The sequence below is a fragment of the Pinus tabuliformis genome, chromosome J, assembly GCF_031772625.1.
Source record: "Pinus tabuliformis cultivar Carrire ecotype Pingquan chromosome J, CPIR1, whole genome shotgun sequence".
Taxonomy (NCBI): Eukaryota; Viridiplantae; Streptophyta; class Pinopsida; order Pinales; family Pinaceae; genus Pinus; species Pinus tabuliformis.
The window spans coordinates 346,310,406-346,331,977 of NC_142295.1; the positions used below are offsets into that span (position 1 = coordinate 346,310,406).

The 21,572-nt window shown below is 37.0% G+C and overlaps 1 protein-coding gene across 1 annotated transcript; it reads right to left on the bottom strand.

Moving 5' to 3' along the window:
* Positions 1 to 16,241: 16,241 nt before the first annotated feature.
* On the bottom strand, positions 16,242 to 16,996 carry LOC149227152 (uncharacterized). Its single transcript, XM_089375430.1, has 2 exons — positions 16,883 to 16,996; positions 16,242 to 16,784 (listed from the first exon to the last, which is right to left on the bottom strand). The coding sequence occupies exons 1-2, from the start codon at positions 16,994 to 16,996 to the stop codon at positions 16,242 to 16,244; spliced, it is 657 nt and encodes a 218-aa protein (XP_089231556.1).
* Between the last annotated feature and the right edge of the window lie 4,576 nt (positions 16,997 to 21,572).

Here is a 21,572-nt window from a genome sequence, read left to right on the forward strand (position 1 = left end):
TAATATATATATATATATATATATATTACCTATCACATCTAACCATAGGTAATTAGTCTTTTGAAGTGTTTCAACCAATAAAAAAAATGGGATTTCATTTATAAAAAATAAAAATAAAAAGTAAGTATTTTATTTACAATATTTTCATAATTATTGTAGTTTACTTAATATTATAATAAATTATAGGAAATTCAACAAATTTTTAAAAGTCAACTACTTTTATTGGAAATGTTTACTAGAAATATCTTTTGACACTCAGCCAAAGAAAAAATGAGAAGTAACTAATGGTAAGTATATCTATTTACATATTATTTCTATCAATTTTCTATCCAAAGACTTCCTTAAATTATGTTGGGATGTAACTAATGGTAAATATGTTAACTGATAGTAAATATGTTATTTACATGAGTATGAGTTATTTTCAAGGAATTTATTTTTTGATGTTTTTCATGCAAAGCTTAAGAATAAAAAAACGCTACCCAAATATCTAATAATCATGCTTGAATATTGCAACCATATCCATAAATTATAATATAAAACATGTGAGATAATTATCCACATGGCATTATATAATGAAAATGGACCTTCAAGTTATGGTCCAATTAAATGCTTGAAAAATATTTTTTTTGATAATATTAAAAAATAATATAAGAAATTATATACACCACATTAAAAAAATAAATGAAAGAAATTATGAAACATCTAACTATATGTATCAATAAAAATTAAAAACAAAAATGCCCATGAGGCATAGAATAGATAGTAACATGGTGTTTTGTTAAGGCAGTCGATGTTGAAAATGTCATTGATTTGAAACCTCATAGGCAAAAATTCAACCATGCTAAGGGTTGGTTTGCCCAGGTTGGGTCCAATAGCAAAGTTATGAACTTAACGAGAACCATACCAAATTTTCTTTTTTTTAAAGGTGGCAAAAAAACATGATTTTCATGCCAATTTTGAAAAGTGTTGATCCAACATCCAATTTTTTTTGGGAACATATTTTTTACACTTTAATTTTCTTATGTATTAAGTATGGATTTTTTTTTAATGTTAGTGATTTTCATGTCGATTTTGGAAAGTGTTAATGCAACGTCAACCCTCTTTTTTCAGGGGTTTATTTTTTACACTTTAAATTTTCTTATGTATTAAGTATGGATATTTCTTTTAAATGTTGGTGGTTTTCATGTTGGTTTTGAAAATAATTGTTGCAACATCAACTTTTTTTTCAGGGGCATATTTTTGACACTTTAAATTTGTTTGTCTTAAGTATGCACATTTTTTAATGTTGCGTATTTAACCATTATTCAAGTTGTCTTCTTCTTCTTCTTCCTGACATGTTTGTGTTTTAAAATGTTTTTCAAGTTTGTGTTTTTTATTTTTCTTCAATGTTTTTGTAATCAAATTTTCAATTTTTTTTTAAATAATAGAATCAATATTTTGAAGTTAGGATTTTTTATATGTTTATGTTTCATTAATTAATAATTTAATACACATAAAATAATTATCACTAAGGTAACAATTTTAAACACTAGCAAGATGGAGAAAGGGTGAAGCTCGAGGAGGTTAGGGTTTGGAGCAGGACAAAACTAATGTAGTTTTGGGAGTGCAGACTGTCAGCGAATATCCTAGTCAAAGGCGGGTAAGATGAATTTTTGCAGTGTGTGAAGTGGGTTATAACTTGTCGGTCATTTTACCTTTTACAAAAGGTTTTTACAGGTTTTTCTTATACATTACGGTGTAATTGGGGAGGAGCGATGAGGTTTGTGATACAAGCTTAGGTGGCAAGACTTGTTTGGAGCAGTGATGGATTTGGATTTGGTTGACTATGGTTTGCAAATCCCCGTGAGTGGGTCTCTTTTCTCCTCTTCAGTGAATATTAGGGCTTCTACTGCTAAGAGGGTAGCGCATGTTGGCCCAGGTGGACTCTCGAGGCTCCAGGTGGGTACAACAGATAAGTTCGAGGGTGTTTCCATGTTATCAACCATCTAGTCAATGCAGTGGTGAACACAAACTAGAAGGTGGGGTAATTAGTTGATGGTAGTAGTTTCCTCACTTCGTTTGCTAGTCTCCCTTCTAGACTCCTAGAATCAAGTCATGTTGAGAAGTAGGGGGTAGGTTTTTGTAGTGAAACAGGTAATCAGGGTTTTACATATGAGGGGCTTATGGGCCTTGGAACCCTCGATTTCTCAACGGGTGGAAATCTTGCAGAAATATTCGGTTCAGGAAAGCCTATGGGTGTCCTGGGAGAAAGGGGTTTAATATTTGGTCTTTGTTGGTATTTCATATTCGACAGTTCTTGTGTACCAATCAAGAGTTGGTATTTCCTATTCGACAGTTCCTGTGTACCAGTCAAGAGTTGAGGCATATTCTTCCTGAGGTAAGATCTTGATGTTTGATGATAATATCGTGACCCATGTTGAAGCGGTTGGGGTGGTTGTTGGTAAAAAAAATCCTGACTAGGTTGTTGATGTGGAGGAGAGACTTGAGGTGGAGCGTAGTTCTGCCAAAGTCCCTTATGAAACATCTCAGGGTTCTGGAAAAAAATAAAACCTTGAAAAGAAAAATAGGGTTCTAAAATGTGAAAGCATGCATATTCACTATAATGTGTGCATTGGTGAAGATGTGGAGATGGCTCAAGTGGAAAGTTTGCTGAGAAATCCCTGGTCAGGAGGGAGAGAAGGTGATTATTCAATGTGGAAACCTTGGAAGCTTGGAGAGATGAAAACATCTCTAGAAAGGTATCGACTCCTCTAGAGGTAAGATTACTTGAAAAAGGGTGACTTCAGCTTCTATTTAAATCCAAGTCAGACGTGGAGTAGATTTTAAAAGAGGTATAGTTTGTGGCTTTGACCCCCGTTTCTTTTAAGTTATGGTCCTTGCATTTTGATGGCCAAATGGAAAGAATGGATGTGACTCCCATCTGGGTATTCAGCTTAGACCTGGTCGGTGGCTAGAATTCTTGTCAGCTTAGACTTGGTCGGTGGCTAGAATTCTTGTCAGCTTAGACTTGGTCAGTGGCTAGAATTCTTGTCAGCTTATACCTAATAACTAAGTTGCATTAAACTATGAACATTGGGAAGGATAAGGAGTGGTTAATTGATATAGATTACGAAGGGATTCCCTTCTGATGCAACATATGCCACAAATATGGCCATATTTTGGGAAATTGTATGATGTCATTTAAAGAAAATTAATTCCATCTTAGGCCTAATAAGAAGCATAGGAAAATTGGAGGATTTGGGGCCTCTAGACAGCATGTGGCTATGGTTTTGGAGGTTCAAAAGACAGATACAGTGGGGACTAGTTCTGATTTGGTGGGTGAGGTGGAAATGCTTGGAAATGGGGTTGTGGCTCTAAGGGGGAGGACAATGTTATTTCAAATAGGGTAGAATTCTTGGAGCCATAAGGGGAAAAGGATGTTGGTGAACATGGGCTTAGGGCTATAGAGGTTGGAGAGTTGGAGCTCCACATTCCAAATTTTTTGGGGCCGAGGTCACAGGTCAAGTAGGGTACACAAATGAACATTCAACTGGAGATTGACAACTCTTTGAAGGGTACTTCTATTCCCTTCTCCTTTTTAATTTATTCTTCATTTCTACTTCAATATTCGAGAAGTAAATCAATTCTCAAAGTATGGAGGATATTCAGAATCTAGTTACATCCCTCTCTCTAGAACAAGTCACATTTCATCTCTCACTTTCCCTTGGAGGGTCTTCTACTCCATATTTAACCTTTGAATTGGATTCTCTGAAGAATAAGTTATTTCTTTCATCTGATACAACTTAAGATCAAGGCAAATCCCCCCCCCCCCCCCCCCCCCCAACCCCAATGGTTTTTCTGGTGGATTAGGTAAGCTCCTCATTTCTTCAGTCTAAATATCTTACAGGGGAGGAAATCACATTTATCTCTGGCAAAGGCTTGGGCTAAAGAAGAGATAATCTCAGTCAAACCATCCCCTCTATTGATAATGCCCTTAGAGCATTGAAGGCCTTTGAAGTTGTTTCCTAATGAAAATCCTTTCTTTTAACTGTGGATGATTAGAAAGAAACCCTAAAAAACTTAGCTTCAAAAGATTGATTCAGTTAGAAGACCCTCAGGATATTTTCTTAAAAGAAACTATGGGGGGAGGGGATATTATCTCTACTTTCCTTGAGTGATCCTTACCTTTCTAGAATTTCATTGGGCTATATGTTATAGGTCACTCGGGGAGGCATTTATTTGGGTTGGGATTCTTGCATAATTCAGGCTCTCAATTCTTAGAGTGTCTACTCTAGCCTTCAAATGGAAGGTTTCTCCATAGAGTTGTATTCAAATTTTACCTTTCTTAAAATATATGGCCAACATGAAGAGAGAATTGGATTTATGAATGATTTTTTTTTTAAATTTTGTGATTCAAAGAGATAATTTAATATTGGGATGGGACCTCAACTTCTCCAGATGGGAAACTGAATCGTGGGGAGATAGGGAAAGGCTTGATGTGTTCACAGAATATTTTTTCATCACTTAGACACCTACAAACTCATTGAACTTGAGCCATTAGGCTAAAGCCTACCTAGAGGAATAAGCAAGGGAGTAAAGAGTGGAAAAAATAATTGATATATTTTTTATAGAAAAGGCCTAGTTGCATAAGTTCAGTTTCTTGAGACAATGGGTGGGTACATGTGGAGAATTTGATTGCTCTCCAATCCTTCTATAAATTAAAGGCCAATCCTGGAAACCTAAAAGCCCTTTCAAAATGTGTGTTGAGTGGTTACTAGATTCCAGTTTCAAGAGTCTTGTTAATTCAAACTGGAGGCATATCATCTAGGTTCCTGGCCTATAAGCAGCCCAACAGTTTGAAGACAAACTAGAAAAGATCAAGGGGCTTACTAAGGAATGAGAAACTAAGAATAAATTCAAGAAAACTGAGGAACTTCAAAATATTGATAGCTTTTCAGCACAGTTTCTGACTCTCTGGAGGAAGGATTTAGGGATCATTATTCTAAGGAGGAGTTAGGAAGGTTGCTATCCAAGAGAACATAGATTATTTGTGTTAGGGAAACTAAATGGAGATTTAAAAATTGTTTTATTTGGATAGAGAAAGGAGATGAAAATACAAAAATTTTCCAAGCTTATGAGAAGAATCAGAAAATGGAAATTACTATTTGAAAAATGGAAGACCATCTGGGCGGAATGGTCTCAAACTTTGATGACCTAGCTAAACTAGGTAAAATGTAATTTACAAATCTCTTCTTAGCTCCTACAGATATATAAATAACTGAGATTATGTGGGTGGAAAACTACTTTCCTAGGTTTGTGGAGGGAAAAGATAACCAAACTCTCATGCAGGAGGTCTCTGAAGATGAGCTAAAATTTGTCTTGTCTAGCTTGCAAAGGGACAAAAGTTCAAGCCTAGATTAGTGGACTGTGGAATTATTCATTAAACTCTTTGATTTGGTGGGGGCAAGGCATCTCTTAAAAGTGATTAATGAATCAAAATAAAAAGGAAGAATCCTTCCAGCCTTTAATTCAAACTTAATTGCACTAATCCCCAAAGGTGACAATCCTTCCTCTTTTGAGGAATTCCATCCCATTTCTCTTTGTAATTGTATTTATAAAATAATTTCCAAGGTGATCACTCAAAGAATCAATCCCATCTTATCAAAGGTAATTTCCAACGAACAATTTGATTTTCTGGAAGGGAGACAAGTCCATGAGGCGATTGGAGTGGCACAAGTGGGCCTTCATAGTATGAAAAATCTAAAACGGAAAGGAGAAATCATAAAAATAGATCCTTCTAGGGCATATGATCAAGTGAGATATATCTATATACATCTCCTTCTTACTCATGTGGGATTTTAAGTTCCCTTTATAAACTAGATTATGAGTTGTATGATGTCAATTTATTTTGCAGTTCTTATAAATTGTGTGGCATCCTCTTTTTTCATAGTAGATAGGGATCTCATAGAAGGATACCCCTTGTCACCTCTCATTTTCCTATTGGTAGCAGAGGGTCTTAGTAGGATGTTGAAGGATGTTAAACATAAAGGTGATTTCAAAGGAGTAAGTGTCACTCGTGCCTTGGCTATTTCCCATCTACTTTTTGTGGATGATATATTGATTTAACATCTTAATATGACGTTGAAGGATGTTATTTAACGTAGAGGTGATTTCAAAGGAGTAAGTGTCACTAATGCTTTGGATATTACCAATGAGATTTTTTAGGATGATATACTAATATTATGAATTGGTGAGATAAGGGATGTGTAATCTTTTCATGAAATTTTGAGCCTCTTTAGAAGGGCTACCAGTATGGTTATAAATGTGTTAAAATATACTATTACAATGCACAATCTGGATCCTTGGGAAATCAACAATCTTAGAATGTTTTTTTACTTTTGAGATTATAAATTTTGATTATGGACTCAAGTATTTGGGTTTTTACTTGAAGCCCAACTACTATAGAAATGAATATTGGTCTTAGCTCTTGGCTAATATAGAAAATAGACTTTCACATTGGAGTTGTAGATGGATTTCAAGAGTTAGGCATCTAGTATTGGTTAAATCGATACTTGAAGCAATTCATGTGTATTGGATGTCCTTGGCATGGATCCCAACGGGGATTCTAGAAAAGGAAAGAAGGATTTGTTTCAAATTTCTATGGTAAGGGAAACATCAATGTTTTGTATTGTCATGCGTTAAATTCTCATGGATTGCAATTCCCAAGATCATGTGGGGCTAGGGTTTAAAAAAATATATATTTTTATCAAAATAACTTGCACCAAAATCTGGGTGGAGGCTCCTTACCACCTCCAGCCTCTGGACATATGTTGTCACATAGAAATGCATTAGGTCAGATTCTTTGGAGGATTGGATCAAGTGTCCTAATAGAGCAAGAGGTAGTATATCAACTATATGGATGGTTATGTTAAACTTATTTGATTTAATCTCTTATGGGCTTGCATGGATGATTGGGATGGACACAGAGTCAAAATTGGTTATGACCCTTGGATGGAGAGTGGGGACAATCATTTTTAATCTCAAAATATCATTACGTATCTTCAGGATGAAGGTTATACTAGACTCATTCATATTGGTAACCCTACAACAAAAAATATGTGGTCGTAGGGATGGCTTAATGTAGTAGACTTGAACATTCTTGAGGATTTGTATGCAGAATGGGGTTAGTACTTGGATGCCCTTACTCGAGCTCACATCATACTATTAAACCGTGAGGATAAGGTTGTTTGGGCTTCCTCCCCTCATGGGTTATACACTAAAAATTTAGGATACATTTATATGAATGCTAGAGTTCATTTGACGGAGCCTGAATGGTGGTGGAGGGCAGTTTGGAAGGAAGAATGCCCTCCGAAAGCGAAGTTGTTGTGTTGGTGTATCATGGAGAATAAGGTGCCTACTTGGGAGGTGATGCAACACATGTTCGAGTGTGGGACAAAACATGTCATGCATACTTCACATGTTTAATTTTTTTTGGGTAAAAAAAATATTTTAGTTTTTTTAGTTTAGTTGTTTGAGATTTTTTTCATTTATTTTTTTATTTCCCCCCTCTTTTTTATTTTGTAAAAAAAATTCTGCTTGAATTTTTCTCCTTATGGGTTATTTTTTGTTTCTTTTTTCAAATTTTTTATACTTGAATTTATTTTTTTGGTTTTTTTATAACTTTTTTGTGTTTGAATATATATTTTTTAATGTTTTAATTATTTTGTATATTTTGTATATTTTTCTTGTTTAATTTTAATTTTTATTAATTTTTCCTTTAGCTGCAAGTGTTATGTCAATGCTCAACTAGCAACCCAAACTCACTATCTGTCAATTTGATAGTTGATTTTAAAGTTTTTGTTACATGGATCAAGTCCACTTCCACTGTGTGCCAATTTCAAGGTTGGTTTTAAGGTTGTATCAAGTCCACCCCTACTGCGTGCCAATTTGATGGTTGAATTTTAAATTTTCATTGTAATGTATCAAGTGATCTTAGGTTAAGATTTTAAAAGAGCTATACTTTTAGCATTAAAAAAAAATACTCTTGGTATAAATACTCTCTGATTTAGATATTCATTTTTAAAGTTTTTCTTAGTCATGATACTTGGATTGTTGAAAAATGCAGCAAAAAAATTCTCAATTTGATTTTGCCTTGATTATATTGAGAAAATTTGAATTTCCACATCAGTAGAAAACTTGAATGCAGTTAACTTGTGTGACATGGTTTCTGACACTCAGTTTACTCAGTAAACTTCAGTTGGAGGAGTTAGAGTTCAGTTAAGTATGTGTGATTGCTAATTTGTAACAATCAAGGTCAGTTATCTCAAGTTGTTTTCAATCAAACTAGTTCCAACTGTTAGAGGAACTTAAGAGTGGAAGGTCAGTTGTGTAGTGGAAATTCAATCAAACTCAATGATCATCCAGTTACTAGATCAATCATGCAAAAATAGATCGTGCATGTAGAGAATTCGAGTTCCCCAACTGTGGTGGATATTCCAAGGTAGTGTAACATCAGTTGTAGACTAGTCTTGAGTGTACGGGTGTTGCATGCATTCAGATGATCAACCATGGGAATTGCACAATCCATTTTAGACAAATTCCTAAATAATAGGGGCCTAATTTCTCAAGGAACTGATCAAGGAAATAGGAGCTCAAGTAGAGGCATAAATTAACTAAGTCGGGGTCAAAGCTTCTCAGCGAGCGGAGAGATAGGTTATTCACTTGCAAGTTGTGCTAAGTTGCGAAAAGAAATTGTAATACATCTATATTCATCAGATTAATGCAAGAAATCATTTGGGTTTTTAGTATATTTTTTTCCCCGGAAAAAATATTATGTGCATGTGTGTTATTTCTTATAGCATCTCTGATATTTTTGTTCTAAATTGTGAATTGCATTCCACAACATAGTAGAGTAGGTTTGTGTCTTGTGGTTTTGATTAAAACTTCGTGAGAAGTTGCAAATCTACACCATAATTTCTACATGGCATTAAAGAAGGATTCACATTAGAGAAGGAATTTCGAAGTTGTTTCTTAGGAGGTTCAAATTTTCAGTTCAGTGTAGCAGAATCTCTTCAAAGCTGAGAAGATGACCTTCAACGAGATGAGGCTAGAGTATGCCTTGGAAGGAATCTCTAGTTTCATTGCATGGAGGCAGTATTCGATGACAATGAATTGCTAGAATACATCAAGAGAGATGTTGCAAAACCAACAGAATTTGATGCCCAAAACCTTGCTCAGTGGAATAAAAATGTAGCCAAGGTGAGGAGAATAATATTGGAGGGAGTACAGGACCACCTTATCACCAATCGCCATGGGAAAGAAACTCCTTATGTAATGTGGCAAGCACTGACAGATCTGTTCCAGAATAGTAGTGACGATAAGAAGTTGATGCTCAAGGTTAAACTTCAAAATATCAAGATGCAGAAGAATGGCACTATCATGCAGTGTCTAAGCAGGTTCACGCAAGTTCATGATCAAATTGCAAGAGTTAGTGTTACTATTTCAAAGGATGACTTGGTAATCCCAACCCATCTGAGCCTTCCCAACAACTGGCATAACTACCAATATTCGGTGAATGGGAGGGAGAAATTACCATATTGGGAAAGCTTATGGTTTGATTCAGTACAAGAGGATATAAGGTGGAATGCCAGAGATGAGACTTCATCCAAGGGCGAGGACAAAGAAAAACTTTCATTGGCTGGAAAAGGAAAGAAATGAAACGGGAAGAAGTCTCAAACCAAACTAGAATCTAGCTAAGAGGGCAAGAAGAAACAATTTTCCAAACTTAAATGCTTCCCTTGTCATGAATTTAGGCACCTATGCCATGAAGTGTCCAAACAAAAAGACAAGCAAGAAGACCTCGGGAGGAGCACCAGGTGAAGCCTTATATTCACAGTTCAAGCTTGAGTTTACTCTTACCGCATGCATGGTGATCACCGTGATGGGTAGCGTGTGGTACTTAGACTCTAGTGCCTCGTTCCACATGACAGCCCTGGTGTAGATATTTTTTCAGTGACCTAGAGGAGAAAGATCCCAAGATGCACATCGAGTTGGGGGACAACAAAAGGTACAGCATGACCGGGATTGGTACAGTCACCTTTAAGAGGGAGACAAGATCCCCTCTCAAGCTCAAGGATTTCTTGTTCGTTTCAGGCCTAAAGAAGAATCTCATCTTTGTTGCAATTTTGGAAGATCGTGGTTATGATATTATCTTTAGCACAGGAAAGGAATTCCTGAGACATAGGGACAGGTGAAGCAGATTAGGGTTCGTGTGAAGAACATGTATAAGCTATATGAGGAAGATTGTGCTTCATTAAGCACTAAGGCAAAGAAAGTGAAAACATGTGATGTCAGTGAACTTTGGTATAGAATACTTAGCCATTTGCATCATGGTGACTTGAATATTATGCAGCAAATAACCACTAGCCTCCCCAAAGGAGCGCTTGAGCATCAAGATGTATGCAAAGGATGTACCTTGCGGAAGCACAAAAAACCTACATTACATGATCGAGACAACAAAGCACATGAAATCCTGGAAATGATCCACTCTGATGTTTTTTGACCTTAATCGACAGCCTCCACTACTAGAAAAAAATATTTTGTCATTTTTATTGATGATTTATCATGGAATTGATGGACCTTCTTCATGTGGAAGAAAGATGAGACATTCTCCAAGTTCATATAATTCAAGGCACTAGTTGAGAAAGAAATCGGCAAGAAGGTGAAAGCTCTTAGGAGCGATAATGGAGGTGAGTACATGTTGAATGAATTCAAGAATTTATGTGCAAAATAAGGCATTTGATGAGAGTTGAAAACACCCCACAACCCACAGCAAAATGGGGTGGTTGAGAGAAAGAATCATAGCATTGTGGGCACAGTGAGGGCGATGTTGCATCATTAGGGGAATTTTGAGGTCTAAAATCGGCCCCCTAAGAAAAATGTACAACCAAATTAAACTTTATAAGAATCAATAGGATTCAAGATGATGATGTCAACCATGGGGGATGATTCACCATTTTTGGAGTAAAAAAGTAAAAAGATTAAAAATAATAAAATAATAAAACAATAAAACTACTTTTTCAACTCATATTTTCAACTTATCTCCCTAAGGTTTTACTCAAAGTTCAAGCAGGAGCACTTTTTTCATGCAAATCTTAATTTATCATCCAAGGAGTACTCATCTTGCATACTTTCGATGGACCCTGCTACAAGAAAAATGAGAAATACGTGAAAAAACGTGATTGCAATCACGTTTTTCATGTATTTCTCATTTTTCGTGTAGTAGGGTCCATTGAAAGTATGCAAAATGGGAACTCCTCGGATGAGGAATCAAATTCTGCATCCAAAAGAGTGGTTTCGCTCGAAATTTGAGTAACTCCATAGGGAGATAAGTTGAAAAATTAGTTTTTTCATTTTTCCCTCTAAAATTTGATGATGTAATCTAATATTATTTTATTATTTCCACTATTATTTTATAATTTCCTTAGGAGGCCCATCTTAGACCTCAAAAATCCCCTAATGGACCAAGGTCTACCTCTGCATTTGTGGGTTGAGGTATGCAACACAGTAGTCAATTTGCAAAACTGAAGTCCTCATCAGATTCTTAGTATGATTACACAGGAGGAGGCTTTCTCAGGGCGGAAGTCAGATGTGTTGCACCTTAGGATTTTTGGATCCTTTGTTTACTTCCATGTCTCCAAAGAATCAAGGAAGAATCCTAAGCCAACAGTAGAGTTGGGGGTATTTGTGGGTTACACAGAAACTCCACAAAACTATCGTGTGTACTTGTCATCCCTCATAATGACAATTGTGTGAAGGGATGTAAAGTTTGATGAGGAGAAAGTGATGCAGTGATCTCTTGAGAGGGAGCTTAATATCCCACTAGAAGAGGAGTTCTTATCTCCAAAGGAGGAGCCTCAGGAAGTTGTGGAGTACCCACAAATTGAGGAGCATAGAGTGGAGACATACACTCAAGAAAAACCATCCAGAGAAGGTAGGAAAAGGATTAGGGAAGCAAATGCAAACCTCTATCATATCTTGGTTGCAAATTATTTATTATTGTCCTATATGTTGATGATTTGATTTTAACTAGTGACGAGAAACTAATCATATCTTGCAAGGAGGACCTTGCAATGGAATTTGAAATGAAGGACATGGGTCTCATGCACTACTTCCTCGAGTTGGAAGTATGGCAAGGCGATAGAGAACTATTATATAGCTTTGAGGGTTAGTTCAATTGGTGGAGTCTATGATGCTAAAAACATTTATACAGCTTGAGTGGGCCTAATGGTTAAGAGCATGTGTTTCCTCCTAAGAGATCACAGGTTCAAAACCAGAGGGTGTTAGAGTATGTATGCAGTCAAATGCCTAGGTAGAGGTGGGTCCCTTGTCCCACAAACAAGGGGGTCTCATACACAAATTGGTGTCCGGCTTGGCTGTGACCTTAGAAATGGATATTATTATTATTACTATTATTATTATTATTTGTGTCTCAAGGCAATTATGAAAATGAGATACTACAAATATTCCACAAGGAGAGTTCTAAACCCATGGAGACACCTTTAGCGACCAATTAGAGGGAGGATTCCACTTCAGGTGAAGGAGTAGATGCTACCATTTATCGACGGCTAGTGAGTTCACTAATGTATCTTGTGAACACGTGACTAAATATGTGTTATGCAGTCAACCAGCTGAGCCAAGCTATGGTTAGGCCAACCAAATTATTTTGGAAGGCAGTTAAACATGTTTTATGATACCTCAGAGGCACTACCTAGTTTGGACTATGGTACAAATGGACAGAGGGAGTGAAGTTGTGTGGCTTCACAGATGCAGATTGGGCAGAGTCCATCAAACTAAAGGAGTACATCAAGTGGAAATTTTCACCGTTGGTTCCACAATTGTTTCCTAGTACGGCAAGAAGCAAATATATTTGGTGCTCATCTCGGCAGAAGCAGAATATATGGCCGCAAGTCAAGCAACATGTGAGGCAATCTGGATGATAAAGATAGTTGTTGGACTGTTTGGTCAGATGATGGATCCAATTGTCATCTACAGTGATAATCAAAGTTACATCAATCTCTTTGATAATATTTTATTTCACAATCAATTCAATCATATAGATATCAGGTATCACCATTTACGGGATTGTCTATAGAGACAAATAATGTTGCTACACTACATTCCGACATAGGAACAATATGTTGACATTTTGATAAAGGCTTTTTCAAGAGGAAAGTTCTAGTTCCATGGGTGTAGTATAGGGGTGGTTGATAATCCCTTTCTTACTGAGAGGGAGTGTTGAAAAATGCAACAAGAAATTCTCAATTTGATTTTGTCTTGATTAAATTGAGAAAATTCAAATTTCCACATCAGCAGATAACTTGGATGCAGCTGGCTTGTGTGACATGACTTGTGTCACCCAGTTTACTCAGTAAATTCAAGTTGGAGTTAGAGTTTAGTTAAGCATGTGTGATTGCTAATTTGTAGCAATCAAGGCTAGTTATCTCAAGTTGTTTTCAGTTAAACTAGTTCCAACTATTGGAGAAAGTAGTGGAACGTCAATTGTGCAGTGTGACTTTCGGCAAACTTAGTGATCATTCAGTTAATTGATCAATTAGCCCAAAATAGCTAGTGCATGCAAAGAATTTGAGCTCCCTAGTTGTGGTGGAGATTCCAAGGTAGTGTAACATCAATTGTAAACTAGTCTTGAGTGTACATGTGTTGCATGCAATGAGATTATCAACCTTTGAAATTGCACAATCTATTTTGGAGAAATTTCTAAATAATAGGGGCCTAATTTTTCAAGGAATTGTGCAAGGAAATAGGGGCTCAAGCAGAGGCAAAATTTGACTAAGTCGTGGTCAGAGCTTCTCAATGAGGAGAGAGATATCTTATTCACTTGCAAGGTGTGCTCGATTGAGAAAAGAAAATGTAATACATCTTTATTCACCATATTAATGCAAGCAATAATTAGGGTTTTTAGCAAATTTCTTTCTCCAAAAAAATATTGCGTGCAAGTGTGTTATTTCTTATTGCATGTCTGAGATTTTTGTTCTAAATTGTGAATTGAATTCCGTAGAGCAGTAGAGTAATTTTGTGCCTTGTGATTTTAATTAAAACTTCATGAACAATCGCAAATATACAACATAATTTCTACTTGGATTTAATTATATAACAAAAAATGTCAAAATTTTAAGGTTTTTCATAGTCAATGATCTTTTATCTTTAACGCCATGGTTGAAAAATGTCAAAATTTTAAAGTTTTTCGAAGTCATGACATTTATCTTTAATGCAATGATTGAAAAATGTTGAAATTTTTAGGTTTTTTTAGATGTGATATTTATATTTCATGCTATCATAAAAAAAAATTGGAATTTTAAAGTTTTCGAAGTCATGATATATATTACTTTATGTCATTTCTAAAAGATGATGAAATTTTAATCCTAAAAAAAATGTTGATACAACATCAAGACCTTTCGATTTCATGGTGTTTTTCATGTTTGTGCGAAAATTTTAGATTTTAATGCCATTGTAAAAAAAATCAAATATTAACCTTCAAAAAAAATGTTGATGTTTTTCATGTTTATTGCATAAAAATTTTGGTTTTCAATGTTGTTGCTAAAAAAATTTGAAATTTTGACCTAGAAAAAGAAAATAATAAAATAAAATAAAAATGTTGATGCAGCATCAACACTTTTTGTTTTCAAAGTGTTTTTCATGTTTTTTTTGCATAAAAATAAGGGTTTTTTAGGCTAGGGTTCTCATTTTGAGATTACAATTCTCATTAAGTTGGTAAATTTGTTTGATCCAAAAGTGATTTCAACTGCTTAGATGCCCCTAGGTCATGATTACTCAAGCCATAAGTTAAACATGCCAATCATCTCAAACTCACATTACCTAACAAAAAAATAAAATAAAATAAAATAAAAAAGAATATCTTTACTTGAATAAATGTGAAATTTATATAAATATAAATAATATTATCAAGGACCAACATAGAACTATTTTTGCTTTGGATCTTGATAGATTCAATCCCTCTCGGCACTATAAATAATATTATTAAGGACCAACATAGAACTATTTTTACTTTGGATCTTGATAGATTCAATCCCTCCCGGCACATGGTAGATATGTAGTTAAAATGGATCTATGTTGGTTTTTAATAAATTATATTTTGAAAAATGATATTAAGACAAATTGAAAAAAAATATATATATAAATAAAAATTAATAAATTCAAGCATAATTTTGATATGCATATATATTCACAACATTATATTATGGAAATATATATTTACAAAGCATGTTGAATATCAAATCCATGACCAATTCTAGCATGCCTCGACAAAAACCAAACATAGAAGGTTAGTCCGAAATCATGTTGCCTAGTAATAGGTTGACTTAGTGCTAGCCATGGTCATTGCATAGGATACAAAATGGGCTTTAAAATCCATGCACATAAGAAAGAAACTAAAAAAACACATGTGAAAATTTATATCATAGCAAAAACTAGGATTACTAATAGTGGCAATGAGCCACAAGATGTTCATATTGTCATCCAATTGTTTTGGTGCAAACCTTGCAAGAGGTGGTTGTCCACTATCCCTGAGCAAAGCTGCTTCAAGATATTGCAATCAATCATCCATGCAAGTGAAGCTCCTCCATGCAAGAGGAGGAGCTCATATTTGCTGTCATTACAATCAAACAAGACTCTTCATAGCAAATGCTTAAGATACCAATACAAGTCCACTGTGTGCCATGATATTTTGAGCAATTACAATACACATACATAAATTTTGTAATCTACTTTTTGTACCTTCAAAAATAACCTAAATTAAATACAATACAATTCAAAAATTCCAAATTTAGAGCCATGCTGTGTGAACATACCTGTGCATAATAATAAAGGTTTAAAACAATACAGAAATTACAAGTCTTCAACTCACACAAAACCATTAAAAACCATTAACCAACTTTATAATTATAATAATCATAAGAAATCACCCCATTGGTCTTCACTGAGTGATAATTCAATTCCACTGAATACATCTTGATCTACCCATTGCTGTTTTTTATGTCAATTTTAATTAAGACCAGAAAAAATTATAATCGGCCGAAGTTAAACTCTGAATTTCTTACTATTCCCCTCTGTAAAATGAAAGAGCGAGGATCACAACAATGAGTACAGACATCTATGGCAACAGGAGGCTATGCAGGATGTCAAATCTCACATTAATTTACAGTTACAAACATAACCGTCCGATCTCATTTCTTGGCCTTCTTTGCACCAGACACCATTTTCTTGGGCTTCGGAGGAGCCGCCCTCTTTATAGCCTTGGCAGGCTTCTTGGCGGCAGCAACCTTCTTTCCAGGAGATTCTTTCTTCACAGTTTCCCCCTTCTTAACAGGCGTTGCTGCCTTCTCTACCTTTTCAGTGGACGCTGCAGGCTTCGTCTTGGAGACCTTAAGAACCTTGGCTATTTTGGCGGCGGTTTTAGCACGCTTCGAAACCTTCTTGGGCCCAGGTGCCCCATTGGGCTTAGCTGCAGGCTTATTGGCCAGGGATTTTGCCTTCACAGGCCTCGCAGCCTTCGGCTTCAACCGCTTCTTCAACTCCTCCGAAAGCTTGAAAGAGTTCTTGACCTTGGTGAGCTTTCCAGTTTTGACAAGATTTCTCAGCTGAACTGTTAGCAGCTTCTTGAAATTGGCAGGGAGTTGGGACTGATACTTGTTGCCGATATAAGCTGCTATGGCATACTGGCTAGATCCGGTCCTCTCCTTCAAAGAAGTAATCGCTTCCGTGATCATCTGTAGAATAAAAAGCGGAAAAAAAATGAGACTCCTGAGTTCAAAATATAATATGAGAAAGAAAACAATAAAAAAAATCAGAGTCCCAGAATTGAAACCTGAAGATAAGTAGGATGAGAAGGTGGCAGTTTCGATCCCTTGGAAGTCCTCAGTTTCTTTTGTTTGTCAACATTGTTGACTACAGTCTTTGCCGTTGTCTCACCTGAAGCCATTTCTTTATATCACCAAATTACTGAAAAACTACATGTTAAACTCACATGGACAGCAAGACTACTATGAAAGATAAATCAGTGAGTTCAATTTTTTATTAACAATAGATGTACATTTATAGTACAAATATGTGACTCTTGGGTTTCAGATCCCAAGGTCTCTTGGACTGCTTAGTCTTTTCGGCTTCCACACTAACCCTTTAGGATTAGGTGTCCAACATTCCCCCCCTTAATCCGAAGGGTTATGTATGAGTCCAAGAAGAGAGCTGTAATACAAAATGTGCAAAAATGCATGGCAGCACTAGGCTGAATGTGCTCTATGAAATGTTGGTAAAAAAGGGTGGTGGTTTAAGGATGACCACCAACACTGGAACGCTTAGTGCAGTTCCCGGAACTCTTCCAAAATGGAAAGAAACTGAAGTTTTCTGCTAGAGGAAGTGATCCTATTGTTTTAAAGAGGGAAACCTTCAACCATAAAAGGGAGGTCTCACCCCGCATAAAAGGTAAAACTTCAACCTGAAAAGGGAAGTCTCAACCTGTGATGGTTTAAGGATAACCAACAACTCTGGAATTCCTGGAACTCTTCCAAAACTGGCAAGAAGCTGGAGTCTTCTGCTAGAGGAAGTGTCCCAGATTGCCAACTGAAGGCATGTTCAGGCATCTTTGTCTCTGGCTACAACTCTGAAACTAGTGTGGCAGGTTGTGGCTCAGGCTCGCTTGATGTGGCTTTGAAGCTTGTAGATGACCATCATTTTCCCCCCTGTCAGGTACAAGGTGAGAAGATGGAGAAAACTCAACTGCAAGACTGTTCAATATTCTGGAACAAGTTCTGACATGTGTTTGGAATATCTTCTTGGCTGTTGATGCCCATTGCCAAGAAGCGATCCATCCAAGATGAATCTTTGTTCTTGCAGGACGTTTGTTTTTGAAGCATATGTGTGAAGAATGACTGGTTTTATGGCAGTGCTTACATGGATGAAGATCAAAACAGTGATCTTTCAGATGGCCAACTCGATCACAGTGTTGGCATTTCACGATCTGTTGTTTTTGTTGTTGTTGTTGTTGCTGTAGAAGAGGGGCAGAATCTGGAACAGCTGGAGGTGAACTGTCATGAAGAGCTGGTGAACTGTCATCAATGAATCCAGCACTCTGAAACTGAATGGGCTTGGCATAGTCTGGAATATGAAAGGACAAGTCCTTGTCATATCTAAGACCAGTTCTGTGCTTGTTGTGGACAAGCTGTTCCCAAGGTATGATGATGGGCTTGGGAAGTGCAGATTGAGTTTCTGCACCTGCATGTTCAACTGCTGCTTTATTTGAATGAACAGTAACATTATTGACTTGCTGTTCATGGGAGTCTGTTTCATTGTTCTGAACAGAAACAGGTTCAGAATGATGACTCCACTGCTGTAATTCTTCCTGCTGTAGCTTTGTTTCAAGCTGCAAAAACTCAATATTCTCATGTGCAGTTTGCAGAGAGGTTTGGATGTCAAAGAGAGTTTCTTTGTTAACTTTGACCATCTCATCAACAGTGGAATGAATTAGGATATTCAATAACTTTAATGCATCTTCAAGTCTGGCCATTTTTCTTCAATGTCACTTAAAAAACACAACTGAGGCAACAGCAACAGAAAAATAATGTTGTACTCTTACTACAAGGTATTGTAAGGGCTTATCAAGTGGCAACAATGTCGCGAAAATGGTTGATGGAGCAGGACCTGAGTAAGCTGGATGTTACCAAGTTAAACTACAATAAACATTTCTCGTCAAGCTACAATAAACATTGGTACAATTGGGCACATGGTAAATCAACAGTCCACAGTTCGTTTCAAGAATGAACTGGAGCATAACATCACCAATGCAAAAAAAAATATATAAATGTGAAGATGAGCGCTGTCCTCAAATTCAAACTTCAGAGCATCTAGTTGCTATGGAAATCATGCAAAATCTCTACAAGAAACTGCTCCAAAATCTCTACAAGAAACTGCAAAAAAAAGACTTCCAAAAATGTCTTCAAAAATGCTTCAAATTCACTTCACAATGCTGATCACTTCTCCACGAATCACTTCACTCAGAGGTTGTTTCAAATTGTTCCATGGACAACACCAAATCTGCTTCGAGGTGGCTTCAATACTGCTCTTATTCCCACCGTTTCGACCAGCTCTAACACATCCCAATGTTCCAGTGCCCACACACAGTGCTAATAACTGGCAACTGAATAAAAAACTAAAATATTAACTGCAGAAAACTAAATATTGATATTCCATGGTACAGTGAAACAATGGAGACTTTAAAATCATGTACAGTAATATAATCCGAACATTGGTTGAACTCTCAGACATTACAACAATACCTTAATCACTTTCTCTTCCTGTTTTCTATCGGGCTTCCACTCAGTTAAAGGGAAGCTACCGCAATTATTTGACAACTCTGATAAATATCCAAAATTGGGGAAAACAGTGAATAAATATGAAAATCATATCAAGGTTGGAATTTTGAACAGCACATGCCTCTTGAGTCTGACAGAAGTCTCCATTCATTTTGTAACTTTTAGATCCTCCAACATTACTTTTAGATAGAAGTACTGGGGATCAAGTAAATGTCAAAGTGTTCTGACAAAGCACGACCAAATTGCGCTGCCACCCATGACATTATAATCTGGATCCAACTTGCGCTGCCACCCCTCGAGAACCAATGTTGTGACCATTACAGTACATACATTCCCATCAATATTCACTTTGTGGCGTCTCACTTGTTCAAGCAATTCGTTCATGCAATCTGCTGGATGTACCACATCACCTTCAGGTGAACCCCAAAATTTGAATGAAGCCTCGACTTCCTGTATGAAGGCATTTGGATCTGGACAGCAATGGTTGAAATCAGGAATTATCGGAGGCGCTCTGGACAATTTCCAACCACTTAAGAAGTTCTATCCGGTCTACGGTGAAAAGAAATTCGCCATGGGTGATGAAGTATCAGCCTCTGATGTGCACTGTGAGCCTGAATTTCTTGATTATGACGCCATTGATATCGATACGGAGGCGCAAGAAATCTTTAAGCACTCCAGACTCGTATTAGATACAGCCAATGATGCCGCACCCTCTTACGCAACCGTAGTCATATATAAGTATATAACAGTCATGGTTTATGAATGGAGCACACGCTATACAGAATTATAGAACCTTTTTATACATACAACAGGCATAGAAATAGCAAATTTCAAATGGTTATTAGCCATACGCATACAATACGTAGACAGTATATATATATCCACTTACGCCATCCTCAGTAGGTTCTCCCCTCTTATCTGATATCGCGACGGTTATAGACTGGCTTCACCATGGACAAAGCTCGTATATATGGACCGACGCTGTCTATGTATATCTCTGCTCTCGGCTATATACCCCGCCTTCTCAGACTCTTACACACGATAGCCGCAGGGAATCCCGCGCCTCCAGAACGGTCCTTAAAATAACTATCTATCAATGTTCGCCTCCTTCACGGCAAGCCCGGTCTTGTCTACTTTGTTTTCGCAGTCCCTGCACAGGCAAAGATGGCGGAGAGCAACAACAATATGGACACATCATTCATTGGCATCGAAATGATGTTGGAACATACACACTGAAGGAGCTCGTGAAAGAAAATGAGAATAAATCTCAGAAAATCCTGAACAGAAACTCTATGCCCGCATGATCACAACGGTCCTGTGGAGTAAGGTAGCCGGAAAAAGACGGAGCAACGCTGTCATATGGAGGGAGGCGATCATAGATTATGTGAAAAAATGGCCTCTGGGAAGAAACGCTGAGATTGTATTATCAAATGCAACGCGCCGGCATCAAACTCGACAAGTTTTATGTAAACAATTCATGCAGCAGCCTATCAGATACAGTGATATTTGCTATACAAATGGAGGAATAAAATGCGCGGAAAAGTCTGAGAGCAGATGCGTTTCTCAGAAATTATAATGAGACAATGGCAGTCGAGCAGACCTGAGACAGGCGTTAGGGCGCAGTTATGGACAGAGGCGCAGTTATGGACAGAGGCGCAGTCTCTGGCAGTCAGAGAGCGCAGCGAATTCAGGTCAGAGGGGCAGCGAATTCAGGCAAAGGCAGAGACAGAGAGGACAGATACAGCGCTCAGGAGAATGCGAACGTTTAGGCAGGGCCAGGCATTGATTCTTTCTGCGCCAGGCACAGGCAGAGCAGCGCATGGACAGAGGGGCGTTTCGAATCAGGTCAGCACAAAATTATGGGCAAAATTATGAGCAGAGGTGCAGGACTGACATGCACATAACAGGCCACAGGAAAACAAGCGGCTCTGATACCATGTTAAACTCACATGGACAGCAAGACTAGTATGAAAGATAAATCAGTGAGTTCAATTTGTTATTAACAATAGATGTACATTTATAGTACAAATATGTGACTCTTGGGTTTCAGATCCCAAGGTCTCTTGGACTGCTTAGTCTTTTCGGCTTCCACACTAACCCTTTAGGATTAGGTGTCCAACACTACACAAGGAAATGATACGAAGATGAGATCTCGGCACAGGAATCGAAAGTGCGCAGGAAAATATAGAG

Coding starts and splice junctions, on each gene's coding strand:
- LOC149227152 (XM_089375430.1), bottom strand. CDS start 16,996: ATGGCTTCAGGTGAGACAACGGCAAAGACTGTAGTCAACAATGTTGAC. Junction 16,785..16,882: donor CTCATCCTACTTATCTTCAG/GTTTCAATTCTG, acceptor TTTATTCTACAG/ATGATCACGGAAGCGATTAC.